Source organism: Triturus cristatus, chromosome 4_1 (genome assembly GCF_964204655.1).
Source record: "Triturus cristatus chromosome 4_1, aTriCri1.1, whole genome shotgun sequence".
Lineage (NCBI taxonomy): Eukaryota > Metazoa > Chordata > Amphibia > Caudata > Salamandridae > Triturus > Triturus cristatus.
The window spans coordinates 710,042,434-710,063,046 of NC_140585.1; the positions used below are offsets into that span (position 1 = coordinate 710,042,434).

The 20,613-nt window shown below is 43.0% G+C and overlaps 1 protein-coding gene across 2 annotated transcripts in view; it reads right to left on the minus strand.

Annotated features, from left to right (window-relative positions):
• ZNF277 (zinc finger protein 277) overlaps positions 1–20,613 on the minus strand; it is a 733,870-nt gene that overhangs the window by 343,564 nt on the left and 369,693 nt on the right. For both annotated transcript variants that reach the window (XM_085653187.1, XM_085653186.1), the window contains one exon: positions 570–661. In XM_085653187.1, coding sequence (XP_085509313.1) covers positions 570–661 — 92 coding nt within the window. The remainder of the gene's footprint in view (positions 1–569; positions 662–20,613) is intronic.

Below are 20,613 nucleotides of genomic sequence, written 5' to 3' on the forward strand. Positions count from 1 at the left end.
ACTGAAGCTTTCTTTCATGAAGTTAGAAGATTTTCCATTTTGGTCACAACCCATTGACCAGTTACTGACTCCCAAGCTGGGATAGTAACTTACTGGTTTGTTTTTTATAAAGCAGCCCGGTTTGATTCCAGAAAATCGCCCCCCTTTGAAAAAAATGTTTTAACATTTTGGAATGTAATCACAGGAGAGGTGGTCTGCTGTCCTTTGTAGGCCACAATCCTTGTGATTGTAACCATTAACAGGTGGGGTTGCACACTGCAATCTGAATAAAGAATAATGAATTAGGGGGGTTGGTCCGTGGCCCCCTAAGATGCCCATTCTTGTGAACTTACCTATTGGGTCATTATGCTGGTTCACAAACTCGGATTGGATTTGCAAAAAGCTGGGGAGCAATGTGTGACCACTTTTTGTAAATCCAAACTTAATACCCCTTGCCCTATGAGTTTATCACATACATTTGCATTTGATTGGTTTTGTTTTCTAAGAAATTATTCAGTTTTCTCTGAAATGGTCTTCGGTAAGTTAATTTTTTTATCTGAAGTAAAACATGTTTGACGATAAAGACATACCTATTTCCAGTGAACTCCTCATGGCAAAACAAACACACTCGTTGGAATGTTGTATCTAATCTTTCCTGTTGTTGCTGCTCCAAAATTTCTTTCTGTAAACAAAAATACACATATTTATAATTTCAAACTTTCTCGACAGTAGTAAAGGACAACGGCCATATGAACACGATCCAAACTGATTGACAATACATGACTTACTGGATAAAAAACACAGGCAACATGTGGTTAAGATGTTATAGATGGTTAAATTTTAATTGGTCGAGAAATCAAGAATTCAGTGTAAACGGAGAGTTATGACAATCCATTCTTTCTGCTGGATTTGTAAAATGCACTAGGGCCAAAAACACAATTACCCATTGCAGCACATTTTTATAAGGAAATGGATTAATTATCAACTGTCGTCAATCTCAGTAGCTAAATCAGAGCTACCTCTGAAATGAAGAGAGCTCTGCCTGCCAAGTACACAGCTGTTGGTTCTTCTAATGGTTTGGCCTCTAAGTAAAAATTTTTTACTTTGTATTACATTTTTATTGTATCAAAATTATTTGAGCTCATCCTTCCCTCGGGGTTTAATTGGTACTGTGCAACATATGTGTTGTATATGTTGTTGTCAGTGACTAAAGGAGTGACTACTAGCCGACATACCATTATTGACTTTACGGTTTTAGAGCTGGATTGCAAACATTTTCTATTGGAGCAATAGCATTCTCTTGATGGTAAGTTAAGGCAAAATTGGTGCAAACAACTTTTACCATGGTATTATAAAACCAGGTTTCTGGAGGCAGTGATGTGTGACTGAACTGTGTTGTAGTTGAGTTGTTCTGTGGTTGTTGTGTTCTGCTTTGACTGTTTTGTGCTGTGTCTGTTATGCTTTAATTGTGCTATTCTTCTTAGTGTATATTATTTGGTTATGTTCTGTTGTTTACTTTAGATATGTCAAAAATGCTGTTAAATTTTAAGCCAAAACAGGGCATACCTTTAATGTTCCTCTAACAAGCATCCACTTACCAATGCTTAAGGCTGTAAAATAGTGCAGCTTAACTATTCAACTGTTTAAGACACCAGTAAGATAAAAAATGTGGCATAGACTATGTCTTAAATTAGCACTTTGCAGTGTTCAGTTTATGAAAAAACACCCTTGAAACTGAAGGGGTGGCAGCGGGGGTAATTTTTGAAGATTAAAACAATTAAATTGGAGAAAAGCAAATCATAAAAGCAGATTGTGGTAATTTAATATAGCTACAATTATGCAAGAGTATCCTTACCTAACCGTTTATGAAACGAAAATCTAAGAGTTTGAGCCACAAAAAGTTCTTCACAGTGGCACTAGTTTAAAATGAAGCACTTTATAATATTGGTGGCATAGCACACCTGGTAGAGAAAGTCAAGTGGCGGGACATCCCGGCGTGCCTTGTCTCCCTAGACGCCGAGAAGCTTTTGATAGGGTGGACTGGACTTTCCTCCAAGCGGTCTTGCAGAGGATCGGGCTGGGGCTAATCATGGTCTCCCGGATAATGGCACCTTACGTCGCCCGACACACGCAGATCCAGGTTAATGGGGTTCTCTCTCTCCCATTACACATTTGCAAAGGTACTCGAAAAGGCTGCCTGCTTTCCCCCAACTTTTCGCTCTAGCAATTGACCCCTAGCAATAGCCATCCGCCGGTCGCCCAATATCAAGGGTATCCTGTTTGATAGTGATAAACTTAAAGTTGTGTTATTTGCAGATGACCTTTTGCTTACTCTGACCACCCCTAGGGAATCCCTTCCCACACTGGTCTCGCTTCACCATACATACAAACAGATTTTGGCCCTCAAGATTAACAAGGCTAAATCACAGGCACTGAACCTATCACTCTCACCACAGGAAGCCCTTGAGCTGCAATCACACAGCCCATTCCAATGGGCGACCCAACGATTCAGTACCTGGGCCTAAATGGGACCTCTAAACTGGCCTCATGGTCCCAAGCCATCAGTCCAGAGTGCCGGCGCTCTGTCCTGGAAGATCTGAGATGCTGGAAATCGCTTCCTATGTTGTGGCTTGGTCGTCTCAACGCAGTAAAGATGTCAATATTGTCGAAAATTATATACCCATTTCAAAGTCTCCCTACACCTATTTCCCAAACAGTCATTACAAGCCTCCAGAAAGATAACTCCTTCATTTGGGGAAAAGGATGACCGAGGTTCTCTAATAAAGTGCTCATCCTGCCCAGGGACTGGTGGGGTGGGGGTGTGGGGGGTCACTTGCCCCAAACTCCTCGTTTACTATTGGGCGTCACATCTTCACTTTATCTCGGAGTGGGTGCTTCGCAAAAGCAAACAAACATTGGTTTCATATGGATCGGGCGGCGGCATGCTGACCTCTCTGGGACATAGCCTGGCTGCTGATGCGGTTACGACCGCGCAGTGCCTACATAGCCACCCCCACAAGGATGGTTCTAGACATATGGGACAAACTTGCGGTCCCTAAAGGCCTTACTCCGGCTCTACAACCACACTCCTTCTTAGACTGGGGGAAGGGGAGTGCCGCACGATCCGTGATCTCTTCGAGGGGGAAACCTTTATGGCCTTTGGTCAATGCAAAAAAGACTTCCACATCTCTGACACAACGAGACTGCCATATTATAAGCTCCGACATTGGTTATTCACACCTCTTAACATACAAGAGGCAACGCATCCGCTTACTTCTTTCGAGACACTGGTGCGCTCTTTCGATGGCTCACAGGGACTGATCTCACACACATACCAGGTCCTCCAACACTCCACTCCCATGCCAATCGACCCCTACCAAACGCAATGGCATTCAGACACCTCTGGTGCTATTTCCACAGACCAATGGCAACAACTTTGGCACAACATTCCTAGGACCTACAGAAGTATCTCTCAGCGCGAAACTACCTATAAAGTAATGACCCAATGGTATTATACACCAGTACGATTACAGAAAATGTTTCCCACTACCTCACCCTGTGCTGGCATTGTAACTAAGCAATGGGCTACTTCATCAATATCTGGTGGTCTCGCCCACTTTTAACTCTCTTCTGAAAGGAGGTTCTAAGCCACATCAAAGACACGGCTCTGGTAATCCTACTGGGTGTCTGACCGCAATCTCTCAAAGCTATGACGCATACCGATTGGCCACTAATCCTGCACATGCTGGGGGCAGCCAAACAAACCCTTGCTCTACATTGGAAAAAACCCTCGACACTGTCCATCTCGCTGTGGTTCACTCACCTCTGGCACACTATGGCGTTGAAGCTTTTAACATGCCGTATCACACACTCCGAATCCAAATTCACGCATGTTTGGCAACCATTGCTAGAACAGCTCTTCGAAGACACACTGCTACCGCGCGGGGCTAAACTCTTATCGGAAAACAGCCTACCTTAGCACAGGCATGCGACCCCCTACACACTCCCCTCCTCCTAGCTCTACTACCCCAATCCCCAGACTACTCTCCATGCCCCCGCTTGATCTGGGTTATCTGAGTAAACTAGAATTTGATTATTTGAATCAAAAATGCCCACGATTACCTACCATCTACACTTTACCTAAGATACATAAAGACATGCTCAATCCGCCTGGACGCCCCATTGTATCTGGCTGTGGCTCACTACTGGAACCACTTTGCAAGTATATAGACTTCTTCTTGAAACCTATTGCTGAGAAGACGTAAACATACTTGAGGAATACCTTGCAAGTCATTACCTTGGTGGACCAAAAACCTTTTGACCCTAATGAGCAATTACTTGTCACATGTGACATCGTTTCACTATATACAAGTATTCCCCAAGAGCCGGCATTGGGTGTTATGCGAGAAGTTCTCAATCTACGACCTGCTCCGATGAGGGTGCCTACGGAATTCATCATAGCTCTTCTCACTATTGCTATGAAGAAGAATTTCTTTTACTTTCAAGGCGACTACTATATACAAACGAAGGGTGTAGCGATGGGGGCTGCCTTTGCCCCGGATCTAGCCATCCTCTATATGGACAGTTTTGAAAAACTCTATGTTCTTAACAACAACCCTTTTCACCAACATGTTGATTTATGGAAACGATATATCGATGATATATTACTTATCTGGAATGGTGATATAGTTCAAACTCAATCATTTTCATGAGTGGCTGAATCGATGTGATCAAGATATACAGTTCACCATCCAGTCAGATGCCCAGGAGATAGCTTTCCTCGATCTCAAGATCTTTAGTGAAAGATAACAAACTATTCACTACTCTATACAGAAAACCTGCTGAACGCAATTCTCTCTTAAGGTACAGCAGCTATCCCCCACGCGGCCTGAGAGACAATCTTCCGGTAGGACAATTTCTACGGATTCGCAGAAACTGTACGAAGCGGGCAGACTATCTGACGGAGTCCGAAGATCTTAGTACCCGACTGATTTCAAGAGGCTATCCCAAACGTTTGGTCAAGAGGGCTCAAAAGAGGGCCTGGTTCAACCCAAGGGAAACCTTACTAATGGCTAAAAATCATGATAACTCCGCCTTCAAAAGAATGATCTGTGTCACGACGTTTTCCACCAGGAGCAACGCCATGAAGAAGATAATAAATAACCATTGGAACCTAGAATCAACCGAGATTGATCAACCCAACTTACCCATGCACTCTTTCAAAAAGGCCATGAGTATCAAGAATCACGTGGTACACTCTTTTCTGGAGGACCCAGTGGAACCAACTATCCAGTCACTCTGGAACTTACCACCTATAAAAGGACACTATAAATGTGGATCTTGTAGAGCGTGCCTAACGACGATACAAACCAAAAGCTTCATCTACAAACATCATACAACCATGTTGCATTCCCATACCAACTGTAATTCCATCAACGTGATCTATGGGATTATCTGTCCATGTGGTTATCTATATGTTGGCTAAACACAGCAGAAAATCAAGGCAAGGATTCTGCAACATCAAAGTAGGATCAGATGCTCTGTTGCAGGAGCACCCCTTGTTGAACATTACAATCAGATGGGACATAGCCCTGATCAAATGCAATGGTTGGCGATTGAGAAAACAGAGCTGGGCCAAAGAGGGGGCAACATAGCCTCCATCCTTAACATAAGAGAATCCAAATGGATGATCCGTTTGGATACTATCAATAGTGGCCTGAATGAACAAGACCCTAGCAATGCCCAATTAGCCTGTCTTAGCAATTAGGGAGTTTTGTGTACTTCATTCTGTGTTTCCATTACACCAACTGACAACCTTATCAAATGCCGCACTATTATTTATAATAACTTGGACTCTAGTATATGCCTCTGTAATCTATATATACTTGACATGTGTGGTATACTACTTTAATTAATTTTATGACAATTGTGGCATTGTTGAGTTAGCTAATGTCCAAATGTTATGTACATTGATCCTATCTGGATGTTTATGCGACCGTATGAATTAGAAATATATACATGTATATATATATGTTCTATTTTTCACCTCTCATTTTGGTATGACATTACATTTATCGATGGTGCCTTTTGAGTTCGGCAAATCATTCTTTGTTGCTTCTTGGACTTGTATAAAGGTTGTCTTTGTTGCTATTTCCGGTTTAAACAACTAAAACATGTAGTGTCAATTCCGACAACATGAGTATTTTCACTTCTAATACCTTATATAAAGGTTGTCTCAGTTGTTATCCCTATTTAAATTGCAACTAATAACATGTAGTGCTCAATTCGACAACATGAGTATTTCCACTTTCCAAACTTTTTTTAAAGAACACACCACTCCGATGTCTTTCTTCTAATACACTCATTATGGTGCAACTGCAAGCATCTAGCTGCTGCTACACGCGGGACGTCATAGAACGTCCTCGTGCATAACATAAATGTAGGGCTCACGCTGCAGCAGCTCCCTTTCATTTTCTGAAGAGACAAACCCGTTGTGATTCACGGTAAGAGGCACTCCAGCACGATAGCTAGTATAGTGTATCACGCTCGGGACCATTTTCCCTTTGTTCCCTCTTTTGCCCCCTGGAGCCCGAGCTGTAATTTGACCTCCACGCTGGGTATTGGTGGGTCAGCACGGATACTTTGTTATTCCGCCTCGCTCGGTTTACCTAAATCACTTTCCCCGCCATCAGTCGCTGGTTTAATATGGCCTTGCTTTTTGCCACCAGGTTCTAGGTCACGGTGATTACACCCGTACCTTGTGATCCATTTGGACATATTTTATATGACCCCGACAGTCCATTTGGAAAAGCTCTTTGACTCTTCAGTCGATATAATCTCTATGTTGAGAATGCGCGTAAGCGTTTTTCTTCTCGCTTTTTCATATGATATTTTCCTGTAAACCATGTTGCCATTGATCGGTCCTTTTCTATACATTTAGCTTATTACCCTTTGGTTTATTACCCTATTTGGTTTTTAAACTTATCTGATGATCCCCGACTTTGGTTCGTCAAACCTGTGCGCTGAATTTTCTGTTTTTAAATTTTTTATACATTCTTTTTCCTTTCTTCTTTGTTTTTTCATATATAGAGGCCAAAATGATCTGCGATTCATTTCACCACCCGTACTGATGGCATTGCCACGGCTAGTGATGCAGTACTGATTACTGCCTCCAGAAAGGTGTGATAACTAATCTTTATTCAGTAAGTTGAACACATTTAGATTTGAATCTGAGAATCAAGTCAATTTTCTTTCGGATCACCCCCACATTGACACCTTATTGTTGCAGGTGTCCTTCACTCCCATCCTCTTCGGAGCCCTGAAGCCCTAGTGTCTCCAACGCCAAGCTAGTACCTACTAGGTTCCAACCTTTTAACACGGTAAATATAGTGACTTATCCCTTTCTTGTCCAATTAATTTCCGTTTTGGGACATGATGTAACCCACTTTTTAATATTTTTCTAGGTGCCCCCCCCCCCCGCTACACAGTCACTTTTGTCCTGATGAAGACCCCGTCAGTAAGGACCCAATCAACCTACCAGGGTTAAGGGGTCGAAACGTCGACATACCATTCATACCAGTACCATCAATAGTGCAATGTGCACTGTGTTTGTTCAAATGTACATGGCTGTGTAAAAGATTTTATATCAAATGAAGGATTTCACTGCGATTGCGTGGCATTGAGAAAAATGCCCATCAATTTAATTGTGATATTGTTAAACGTTATATGTCACTTGCCCTACTACCTCACTCTAATCACCTTCCTCCCCTTCCTGGGCACCTTCAATCCTTTTTTCGCCTATTGCTGGTTTAATTAAAAAATGACAAATTGTTATGTGTGATTAAATAACACTTTAGCAGTACTCAATTGTTTATTCATCTTTTATGTTGTTTTTGATATTGCTTTACAAGCACATATGCTCTGGAACCACTTCTTTATACCCCATTGTATTTGGCCAGGCTTCAAATTGCGACTCCCCTGGGCCCTCCCTCCCCTTCCCTCCTTCTCCCTTCCCTTTCTTCGTTGTCTCGTTTTATTATACCAAAGTAGAGTTTTGTCTGTACACTGTTTAGGCTGTGCGATCTCATTATATGTTTTACACAGTGAAATGTATCCATGCATTCCTACAAATACTTAATAAAACAAACTTTCAACAAAAAGAAGCATTTTGAGGATGCTTTATTTCCAAAGTTGAATCTGCCTATGTGCAAAATGAGTTGTGGGTACACCATTTTATTTGTGGCTCCTGGAAATATTCGTGTTATAAAATAAGCACTCAGGGAGGTCGAGCCTGAAGTTAGGCAGTCGCCTATCTTGCTTTATCCCTTATTAACAACCGGCTGTACTGATGTTGCGCAAGTTCAGTTTGAATCTGGGCTGGGCCAGACCAATCATTAGAGGCCACATCTATGCCTCACATGTTAACTATTAATAGCCCAATATCAAACCATCTTGAATGTTTCCATTAAAGGCATGATGTGGGTGCTGCCGGATGAGATAGATAAAAAGAATGACAATAAGAACTATTAGAAACATTTACTGCTTTCCTCTAGGCATAAGACAGGTAGGTTGTCTGCAGTCATTTTAGAGGAATATCAACGACAGTAATAAAGGGCCTGCTTTAATTTTTTTAAGTGCCTTTCATCTCAGCTTTTTACCTGCCACATATATTCTTCACGGTGCCATTAAACTGGAGCTGGGTGGTTCTAAATTGTCAACCTTCCCAATATAGCCAGTAAAGCATTTTCTTCATATCATGCAAAAACAATTGTCTCATAGGTTTCTATCGCAAGATGTGGGAATAATTTTTTTTGGTGTCGAAATAACAGATCTCCATGTTGTTGGCGTCCCAAGTTCTCATTTCATTTGTCCACTTCTGTGATCAAATCCTTGAGGTTTTACTTATGCTAGGCCCATTGTGCAAGGGACACTCTCTGCCCTTTGGTGCGCAGGGGGTGCTGTTTCATATGTTAAAGGGGACATACAGCCCATTAATGTATTTATTTTATTTAGTAGAAGTGCCCCAAAAACTAAACTGCCATAATCCATAAAATGCGAAAGACAATTTCTTAAATAGCTACATATTTTAATGCAAAAACAGAAAACATAAAAAAATCTCAGAAAAAAAGTCATTTCAATAATAGTTGCTGAACAGGACAACTTTTAGGTTTTTAGTGAAAGTCAGCATATAAAATTATAGGTGGAAATTTATCAATAATGGGGTTGATTTCCATTGATGGATACCAAATGACAAAGAATCTTCTAAGCAACTGATCCTGTGGATCTACTGTACGGTGAAAGAGGTGCATGGAAAAAGCTATTTCTGTGTAGCCTCACCTCTTTCAGCACACTCCCTAGAACAGTGTATTTAAAAAATTACATTTAAAACAAACTACGGCAAAGCCAATAGTTCTCACTTTTGGGACCTATTGGCTGAAGAATAAAAAATGTTTGTTTAAAGTTGACTCTGCAGGCAACTCCTAAGCGCACTCAACTACAAAATAAAGCATCCACATTCTTTCTTTTTAGTTACTGATCTGAGCTGGATCAATGACTAAAAAGAAAAAAAAACACAAACTTTTTTATGTGTTTGGGGGAGAATCAACACAGGTGTCGGAAGCAACTGGTGTGGTGGAAGCAAGACATGGGTGAAGAAAGCAACACGTGGGCAGAAGCATCAAAGAGGGTGCAGATGAGAAGAAGCAACACGGAAGGCGCCCTTTGGGGGAAGTAACAAGGAGGGAAAGGAAAAGAAGAATGGATGGAACAGGTAGGAGAAAAGCAAACCGACAAGAAAGGAACACCGAGCGCGGAAGGGGAGAGAAATACACAAGGCAGAAAGCTGGAAAACACATGCACTCTCGTGGAGTGCTTAAACAAAGAGAAAAACGTAGTGCTTGGAAAGTGAGCAGTGGAAGGACACAACAAGAAGGACAAAGACAAGAAGAGGCTGGCAAGTCTGCACAAGCTGGAGAATAAGAAACAAGTAATGAGAATGACAAACAAAACAAACAAAAGAAAAATAATGCAACCAATGGTAAGCAATGGGTGAGCTATAAGCCACTGTAAGCTAACAATACGTCTCACACCAGACAGAGCATGTGCTGTCTAGTAGGCGACACTTAAAAATAACATTTACCTGGTGTCCTGCCACCTCCCACACAAAATGGTGCAATAAACAGCAGAGTGTATTGCAGAAAGAATGACTTTGTTGAATAATACCATCAGTACAACTGATATAAAGCTTAAAACATGGTCCTCGTTCTGTGTTCCATTCCAGCATAGGAATGTTCCATGTGAGGGTTTAGTTTGTTAAGATGGCTGACCGCATGCAGCATTAAGTTACAGCTTCCGATAACCCAGTCATTTCCAAATTTATCTGGCACCACAGGCGGAACAAGCAGACACGGACACCCTTTACACAGCCTATCACCGGTTACCTGCCCTGTCCGACCCGACTGGTACAGTAATTGCCGTAAGACAGCTCTGCATCTGTGACAGAGACGGAGCTCCGTCGCAGGAGGAGGCCTCCAGGATGGTGGATGCGGTTGAACCGATTATGGGCTGGCGACGAGACAGGAGGTGGCGCACTGGGACAGGAGCAGACCGCAGGGCAAAGTGAGGGCTAGACTTCCAGTGAGAAATTCACCAAGCCTACCATCCCAGCGAAACCCTATCAAGATTGGGAGGATCGGGCGTACAATGGGGGAAGCAGCTACCAGAATATTACAGCCTAAAAAAGACAACCACTCCTCAATGGAAATCGGAATCGGCGAAGCCAGTATGGACCTTACTCCTTGAGTTATAATTTCCTCAATGTGACAGAAAGAGTGACCGAGCTGGAGGGCAGGCTCTCTAGAGAAGAGGACAATATACATACCCTTTTTGAGTTGAGAAACTCCTACAGAACACCAGCAAATTAGCACACCATGTGGAATACGCAGGTCGTTCACGACCTATGGATTGTGGGGATACAAAAGAGGAAAGAGTAACCTGAACCCTCTCGATACACATCTCGATACATAGGCACATGGCTCCTTTCCTGGGTCCTAGCAGAAGTCATTTTCCAGTGCTTTTTGGTGTAATGAGCCCACTGCTAACTGGCTGCAAAGCCCCCTGCCCCCACGGGCATCGCGCCGAGACCGTTCATAGTCCGCCGCCCCCCCCTCCCCCCAATTTACCAAGACATACACAATGTGGTGCGTTAAGACACCAAAATCTGCATGTTAAGCTCCAAAAAGTCAGAATCTGTGACACCACCATCCTAAAATGTTTATGTACTTCTTAGCTTCATATATTTTCCCTTTCATTTTCCTGTCTGTAAATTCGATGCCTGCCCAAAAACATCAGACGAGACCGATCCTGCTACTTCAAAAGCAGTTGTGGTAACATTCGGTGGCAGTAAACACTTGAAAACCTCTTTGTATCTTCCCACAGTGATAATGGGAATCTTCACCTCACAGTGTACTCGTAGTTCAATTTCTATTCAACCTATTAAATCATTCACATTCGGATCGCCATAGTTTTTTTTAAGGTTTGTGCCCTGGCAACATCACGATTCAAATCTAACTCTAACTCATTCACCTTAAGCAAACTGCTGCTGAAAAAGTTGAGTTCATTTACAAACCACTTAGTTTGATCTTTGTGGTCAGGTGGATCCATTATTGCATTGCTACATTCTGACACAGTTACATTTTGATGTTATTTGTTCGTTTGCTACGTTGAGTCACATGGCAAGTTTTTTTATGCGGGTAAAACCGGTTCCTTTTTAGGTCGAGCCTAGAGCAGCGCATGCGCTGTGCTCTGGTGAGACTTTTAGTAAGGGCTTCAGAAAATGCTACCACTGTGGCCCAGAGTTTGCGTGCATATGCGCGGGCACGCGCTTACGAGCAGAGGCGCCATATGGCTTTCCTCTCTCGTCATGGGTCACAGGCCCTGGCTGTTCTCTCCTCCCTCTGCATTCCATTCTCCTTATCGCCAAAGTGGAAAACAACCCAGCGCGGACCTTCTCCAGCCAGCTCTGTCCCCTCTCGATCCCTCCCTTTGGACAGGGAGGAGGGAAACTGCTCCTGTTTGCAAGCCTCACCACTATTCATGCCATGGAAGTTTGTCAATAGGGCATGAACAGTGCATTTCATTTCTTGAAAACAAGTGTTCCTGTCTCCCTTTCTACTATGGGCTGCTCGCTCCTCTGGCCCCCACCTCTCGGCTTCAAGGTCAGAGTCTGCCAGCAGCTTCACTCTGCAGCTCTTCTCTCCTCCTCCCCCCCCCTTTTTCAGAGAGGAGGGGAAGGGAGGCTGGGTCCATTGCAAGCTTCTCAACCAGCAGCTTTAGGTATGTCATAGAAGCAGCCACTTTACCCTTAATACGTAGTGCTTACCCCCTCTGCTCCCCGCTCTGTCCTAACACTGATCATCAGGTTCAAAGCTCGCCGTGCTTACCCCCCCTACCCTCCGCTCTGTCCTAACACTGATCATCAGGTTCAAAGCTCGCCGTGCTTACACCCCTACCCCCGCTCTGTCCTAAAACTGATCATATGGTTCAAAGCTCGTCGTGCTTACCCCTATGCCCCCGCTCTGTCCTAACATTTATCATCAGGTTCAAAGCTCGCCATGCTTACTCCCCTACCCTCCGCTCTGTCCTAACACTGATCATCAGGTTCAAAGCTCGTCATGCTTACACCCCTGCCCCCCGCTCTGTCCTAAAACTGATCATATGGTTCAAAGCTCGCCGTGCTTACCCCCCTGCCCCCGCTCTGTCCTAACACTTCTCATCAGGTTCAAAGCTCGCTGTGCTTACCTCCCTGCCCCCGCTCTGTCCTAACACTTATCATCCGGTTCAAAGCTCGCCGTGCTTACCCCCCTGCCCCCTCTCTGTCCTAACACTTATCATCAGGTTCAAAGCTCGCCGTGCTTACCTCCCTGCCCCTGCTCTGTCCTAACACTTATCATCAGGTTCAAAGCTGGCCGTGCTTACCCCCCTGCCCCACGCACTGTCCTAACACTTATCAGGTTCACAGCTCACCGTTATGCAGCACAATATCCTTGGTGCAACAACATTAACTGTTGCATGGCTAAACACTTATAAGGTCCCAAAAGCGAGAACTATTGGCTATGCCAATGCTCGTTACTATTACCATCTTGTCACTTTTGAGAGTTTCCAAGTGACCCACAGGCGGGCATCATTTGGACGATTTTTAACATAATGGTGCCATTCTTAGCTGTCATATTGCCAAGGTATCAGTATCCACACTCCTCTGGAATCTTCTAGCCAACCTAGTCCCATATAAGGGACGTCACTGCACAGTGGCGCGCAGTGGACATGGAGCTGGCATAGCAAAGGCAAAAGCACCCTTACCACTCACCTTTCTGGGGGAGCCCCGATAGATCTTTAATTTATTGGGCATCTGGGAGCACCATGATAAAAGCCCACTCTCAAGAGTTCCACAAACCATTTGTTTTGATACTGGGCTTAGACTACCGGTTTTGTTTAACCCCTTCCATGCCCATGACGGAACGGTTCCGTCATGAGCATCGGTTGCGCTGTGCTCATGACGGAACCGTTCCGTCATGGGCCCGCCCGCGCTCGAACCCTTCAGCACCGCGGGGGAATTCCCGCAGCGCTGAAGGGGTTAACAACTTTAGGTACACTGTCAGATGCTCGTTTAAACATACACCCTCTCCAAGCCCCTGGGGGCGGTGGTGTGGTGGAGTAATTGTTTCATCACCTTATTTTCAATGACTGAGATGTATTCTTTATCACAGAAACTTGTTAAAAAGGGCTCAAACCCTGTACTAGAAATCTCTTTCCCAGAATGATAATCATACAGCCCAATCATGAAACTGGAGGGGGTGGTGGGTGGATGGGCGGCAGTAATATTTAAGGAATACCTTAACTACACAATGACTTTCACTTGTAAGGATTTGGGAATTGAGGCACTATAGTGTTATTGCCCCCAACTCACCTGAGCAGACAATACTGTTTTTACTTATCTATCGCCCACAGCCTTAGAAGAAGAAAAACTTAACACACTGAGAATATTTCCTAGGCCATCTCTACTCATTACTCCTACTATGATGATCATTCTAGGTGATTGCAATATTCATATTGACAACACTAATGACCTACTGTTGCAAGACGGTCCTTGGGATATTGCAGCTTGTCTTGGGGCCTACCCATGATAAAGGTAATAGCCTCAATGTTATTTTGCCATAGAGAAGAACTGTGGCAATCCCCCTTGCCTATCAATACTAAGGACAGATCACTATTTAATATCCTTCCACATAAACCTTCAGTGGGAGGCGTTGCATAAACCACCATCCTATAAAAAAAACTACCATCCATGGAAAATAATTAACATTGATAGGACCTTTGAATACTGGAGACCTTGTTAAACCTCTGCCTGTACTAACGGATGCCTTAGCCAACTTCAAATAAAGTCTTACAAATAACCTAAACAACTAGATCAGGGATTTTCAAAAGATGTTAAAAATAGTCAGCTGCTTCTCGAGCAGCTAAGAGCCTAAATGACAAAATCACTATATGCAGGCGGATGCTATCAGCTATAGGCAGCAGCTGAACTCTTCCATGCCCAAATCAGACTTTTTTGTAATTGCACCTTACAGTAAAGAAACCTTTCACATAACCTATGTCAGACACTGTAGTGTTTCTAAAGATCTTTCTCTATGACCTCCACTTCACAGGAATTTTGTGAAGAAAGAGCACTGTATGAGAAAATGTATGCAAAAATGTAAAGCTAACTTTAGTCATGTTTTTAACTCACATTTTTAAACTCCTTCCCGGTACTTGGGGAGGCACCAGTCTTACCCATCCCAAAGAAATTGTGTCAATACTTGGACATTTATAATTTGAGTATCCAATCTATATAAGTCCAGTGTAATATCTGTCTTTCCTTTTCTTTTATTATTCTCTCTTCCTATCTGTACCTTATCTTTCTTTCCTTTCTATTGCTTCCCTGCCATTCTATTCCCCGTCATTCTGTCTTCTGGAATCTGTACTCATTCTAAATGTTCTTCTGCTGTGCTTCATGCTGAACAGTCACCCGTCTGTGGGTCCTGTTACTTCGTATCCTTTTGACCTTCATCTGATTAATAAAGGAATCATCAGGATCAACTTAAAGGCTACTTCGCTTCCTTCACGATCGCTACATAATTGGTACCAGGAGTGGGGTGAAAAGAGGAAACTAAATGTTCCCGCTTCGCTTCATATCTCCGCCACTCACGCTACTTCTCCTGTCACGTTAGCGGTTTAATTTGATTGACTTTACCGCATTCGGGACCCACAAGCCTCAGGTCTTTCAACATTTTGTTTTATCTTTTAATATACGGCTTTCTTCATAACCCTCAACTGCCGCTTTCTGCCTTCTCGAGCCAGCGCGTCTTTTAAGCTCTGCTCGCGCGTCTTGTTTATGACGCTTCTGCATCAGCGTCTCCAAGGCAACCAAGGGAGCGCTGCAACATTCCTTCTACTGAACGTTTATACCATGCTACACTCTTTGTGACGTGCTTCACTTTCTGCATCAACGTTTCCAAGGCTACCAGAGGAGCGCTGCAACATTCTTTCTACTGAATGCTGGTAAACTTTTATGACGTCCTTTCAGTGTGATGCTGGCTGCATTCCTTGATTAATAAGGAATTCTTTTACTCCTCTTTGTGACGTTCCTTCAGCATGTCACCTGCATTTCTTGATTACTAAGGAATCCTTTTTCACTCCATTGACTCTGCATATTTTATGTGCTGATTTTCTTCGTCTCCTCTACATTGGTGAATTGTACTAACAATTAACTTTGGGAGTTTTGCTTTTCTACAATTTTAATTTTATTTCTTCAGTTTCATTTAATACATTGGTTTTGTGATAAATTTTCTTTTGCCATGTCGTCTTCCGACAATGCTTTACATCCTCCTCCATTCTTACCAAAACCAGGCAAGCCTGAAATCCTTTGGAAACAATGGATCTATATTTTTGAAAACTACCTCATTGGAATTGATGGTTCAGAGTACTCTCCAGCAAGAAAAAATTTGCTTCTCTACAATCACCTAGGTCTTGCTGCACAAAAGATTTTTGACAACTTACCTACTTTTCCACGACCTCCTGGTGATGGTACTTGGAATGTTTATCTTGAAGCTAAAGAAAGACTTAAAAAGCAATTCTCTTAAGAACCAAACGTGATTTTGGAAAGACACAGTTTCTTCGAACGCAAACAAGGCAGTGATGAATCAGTCGAAGAATATGTTGCTGCTCTACGTGTTCTTGCCTCTACCTGCGACTTTTTGGATTCCACAAACTGCTTTTCAAAGAAAATGCAAGAACGTCTTCTGAAAGAGAAGGATTGCGACAAGTCAGAAGTTGTTGATATTGGAAAAAGTATAGAATGTTCTATCATTTCTTCCCAAGCATTATCAGGTCAAGAAGGTCATTCTCCCATATCTTACGTTTCAGTGAATTCTGATTTTTCCACTCCCACTTCTGACATCAGGGTTAACATGAAAGTGTTAACAAAGATGGATCTAAACGTTTTTGTTATCGCTGTGGTTCTAAAAATCACATTGGTAATTTTCCTTCTTGCCCTGCCTTGGGAAATTTTCCTTCTTGCCCTGCCTTGGGAAGAAAATGCACGAAGTGTAAGAAGACAGGGCATTTTCAAGGAGTTTGTAGAATACAACGCACTCCTCATACTGTCAGAATTCACAATGTAGAACTACAAGATCCAAACAACAATCCCTATGTCTCTGACTGCACTAATCATTTTTCAAATCTCCTTCTCTCCATTGATGAACCTTTGAGTTCTATAGAGTTTGAAGGTCCTATTTGCCAAGCGTTCATCAACAATAAATCCTTAGAGGTCATGGCTGACTCAGGAGCTCCTATTACTGTCTTAGCTGACACCACTTTTGATACCTTATGGAATAATTCCATTCATTTATAAACTCCCGACATATCTCCCAAAGCCTTTGGTGAAAAAGATATTGATCTCCTTGGTTTTGTCGTTGGTACTTTGCAAGTTTTGGGTAGGTCCACCCAAACCAAAGTATATGTGTCAGTCAGAGGTAGGGATTTAGTAGGATGGAAGAATCTCACAAAATTAGGTATGATTTCAAAACCAGGTCACAAGAATCCTATTGTCTTAGGTGATCTTCCTCTTCTTTCCATTGATAATAGTATCTCTAATGATTCTGACCTTCTCACTTCACTCAAAGATAATTTTCCTTCTGTTTTCAGTAATAACATTGGTACTATCAAAGGTTTTGAGCATGTCATTGGACTCAAAGCTAATGCCACACCTGTCACCCACAAGGTCAGACCTGTTCCCATAAATGTCAAACCTGATCTTAAGGCATGGAGAGCACGGGATTCGCGTCTGAGCATACCCGTCCCACTCGGGGTGACAATAGCGAAAAAAAGAACTATTGATGGACAGAATGCTCTCCATGCCACTGGAATCAAGCTATCCTGGCTGAAGAGGGGTGAAACCCCGAAACCAGTCCTAGGATGCTTGTTTCCAGTCCAGGGAGGACCTGGCTTGGCAGTTCGGGCTGGACTGTTCCCAAGAGGCACAAGGTCAAGACTGATTTGCATATGGCTGGGTTCGAAATGGAATGGTATGGTGAGCAAAAACACGATGGATTTAGGCCCAGATCTCTGTACTGGGGTGAATGTATGACATTGTTCTGCATTCTGTCCATCAATAGTTCTTTTTGCATTTGTCACCCCGAGTGGGACGAGTATGCTCAGACGTGAGTCCCGTGCTCTCCATGCCACTGGAATCAAGCTATCCTGGCTGAAGAGGGGTGAAATCCCGAAACCGGTCCTAGGATGCTAGTTTCCAGTCCAGGGAGGCCTTGGCCTGACATTTCCGGCTGGACTGTTCCCACTGGGCACAGGGTCAAGACTGATTTGCATATGGCTGGGTCCAAACTGGAATGGCATGGTGAGCAAAGAAACGATGGATTTAGGCCCAGATCTCTGTACTGGGGTGAATGTATGACATTGTTCTGCATTCTGTCCATCAATAGTTCTTTTTCCATTCAATTCAGGTCTTCAAGAATTTTATTGGTATTGATTGATTACACTATTCCAAATGGATTTACTTTTTATTTGTGGATTCTGCCTCTACTCAATCTGTTCTACAATTTCTAAAGAATGTTTTCTCACTAGAAGGTCCTCCAAAAGAATTAGTCACTGATAACGGTACTCACTTTGTCTCTCCTATTGTGAAAAGATTTTGGCAAGTTTTGATGTTAAACATTTACAAGTTGCTTTGTATAGCCCCTCTGCCAATGGTTTGGTGGAAAGAGCTAATCGGTTCCTCAAGGAAGGCATTCAGTCTGCTCTTTCTGCACATTTAGATTTCAAACTGTTTTTAAAAGACAACGTGAATGCCTACCATCATTCTCCTCATTCTACCACTGGCTACACTCCTTTTGAATTGTTGAGGGGTAGGAAATGTAGTTTCAATCTTCTACCTTCTTGGTTGGAGCAACATTTTGTTAGTTCTGGAACTTCCAATGTCAATCGTGATTCAATTATAAGACACACAGTCTCCTCAGCACAAGACAAACTGAAATTTTACTATGATAATCTTAAACATGTCCATGACAAAGAATTCACTGTTGGTGCTTGGGTTCTCATCAAAAAGCCATTTGGTGTTAAAGAAAAGGGGATTCTTCATTCTCTTCTCCTTGTAGAATTGAAAGGGTCAGTCTCAGTGCTTGTTTATTACATGATAAGGGGTGGTGGAACAAGGGAAGACTTGTTCCCATTTCTGATTTACAAGCTGACCTTCACAGGAAAACTGCTGTACCACATTTCTCTGATGTTTCTATTTTGTTTGGGAATACTGCTGTACCCATTACTGAAACAGCTCATGCTTCTGTCCCGCAATCTGATATTCATTTTCACATGAATAACTTTCATCCTCATTTGAATGTTTCTAATTCTTCTTCTTCCAATACTGTTGCTCCTACATCCGTTTCTTCTGTATCACCTTCTAGAAAAATGTGCAGGTTACGTATGCGTTATAAAGATTTTATTATGACTTAATTTGTTTGTAAAGAAAGAGAGCTGTTGTAATATCGGTCTTTCCTTTTCTTATATTAATCTCTCTTCCTATCTGTACCTTATCTTTCTTTCCTTTCAATTGCTTCCCTGTCATTCTATTCCCCATCATTCTGTCTTCTGGAATTTGTACACATTCTAGCTGTTCTTCTGCTGTGCTTCATGCTGAACAGTCACCTGGCTGTGGGTCCTGTTACTTCACCTGATTAATAAAGGAATCATCAGGATCAACTTAAAGGCTACTTCGCTTCCTTCACGATCGCTACACCCAGCCTCATTTCTTTATATGTCAGCCCAATTACTTTCTTCAGTCCTTAGCAACAACCAACCTCTCAGTTAATTCTGGCATGGTTACTGTACTTTCACAAGCATTATTAATCAACTTCTGAAAAAAGATAACTTTGATCATTGCTGCCAAGGTTTTAATTGCTATGTGTGACATTTTCATAATTTCAGTGTAATTATGAGTGACATTTCAACGACTATGAGTGACCCTTTTTCACAAGCAACATCAGGCAATGAAGATGAGTAAAACATATAAATATCAGAAACTGCACCCATTTGAGCAACGAGAAACTCTAAGAAGACTTTAAAACTACTGCAAAGCACCCGAAATCAGGAGAGAGAGGCGCACACATTACAGCCAGTCAGGACGCTGCATTAGACTTGACAATAGTACTGCTTGTTCAACCCAAATAAAAATGATTACCGAGCACTGCTGAGAGGTGTCCGCCCCAGTTGGCACACCGCTACCTGCTGCCCAGCCCCACAGAACCAGATCACACAAGCAGGATTTGACTGTCAAAGAGCTACTACAAACACCAGGCTCTTAAGTTACACCACTGCTGGCTGCACTGAAAGTTGGATTGGCACCAGTGTGGTCTCCGCGCCCTAGCACAATAATTAAGCAAATTTCAAGCAGAGCAGTAACTTACTTGATTTTAATTGAGGTGGGAGCGGCAATTCATATGGGCCACCTGTGGCCGCAATGACTGCTCCCGTGGCACAACGTCGTGATTCTGAGCCTGGCTCAGCAGCTGCACTGTAGTGTAGACATGTGCTCTGGACTGCTGAACCACTCACTCAGCTGTCGGCTCTCGGGTGGGTGCCTAAGGCCGCTCGATCATTTTAAAATAATTAACACAGTATGGATGGAGCAGCTCTGCATTGCCAGTAGCCGCTTGCCTGCCAAATCTTTATTCATTAACTGGCTGCTCATCGCGCCGCTGCGGACGGCAGCAGGACATGACCAGACGTTGGCCAGTAGTGCGAGTCAAAAAACGTACCCCCAGGCTGTGATTTTTGACTCTATAGTAGCCAATGGGCACTCAGAATCACAGCAGTTGTGATTTATTTATCGAAATATGCCGCAGCAGGCGGTGTCAGAGGGTGAATGATCCTAAGTTGTTACACTGCAACCAGAGTAGCTGTGGACTCTGAGCCAACCCCCCAGGAGCAGCCGCACAGCGCACTGCCACTCCAGTTCCAGTGCTTTATTATGATGAAAACTAGCACTTCTTGACAGGTCAGGGGGTGCTATTATGCAGGACTTCGCTTTTC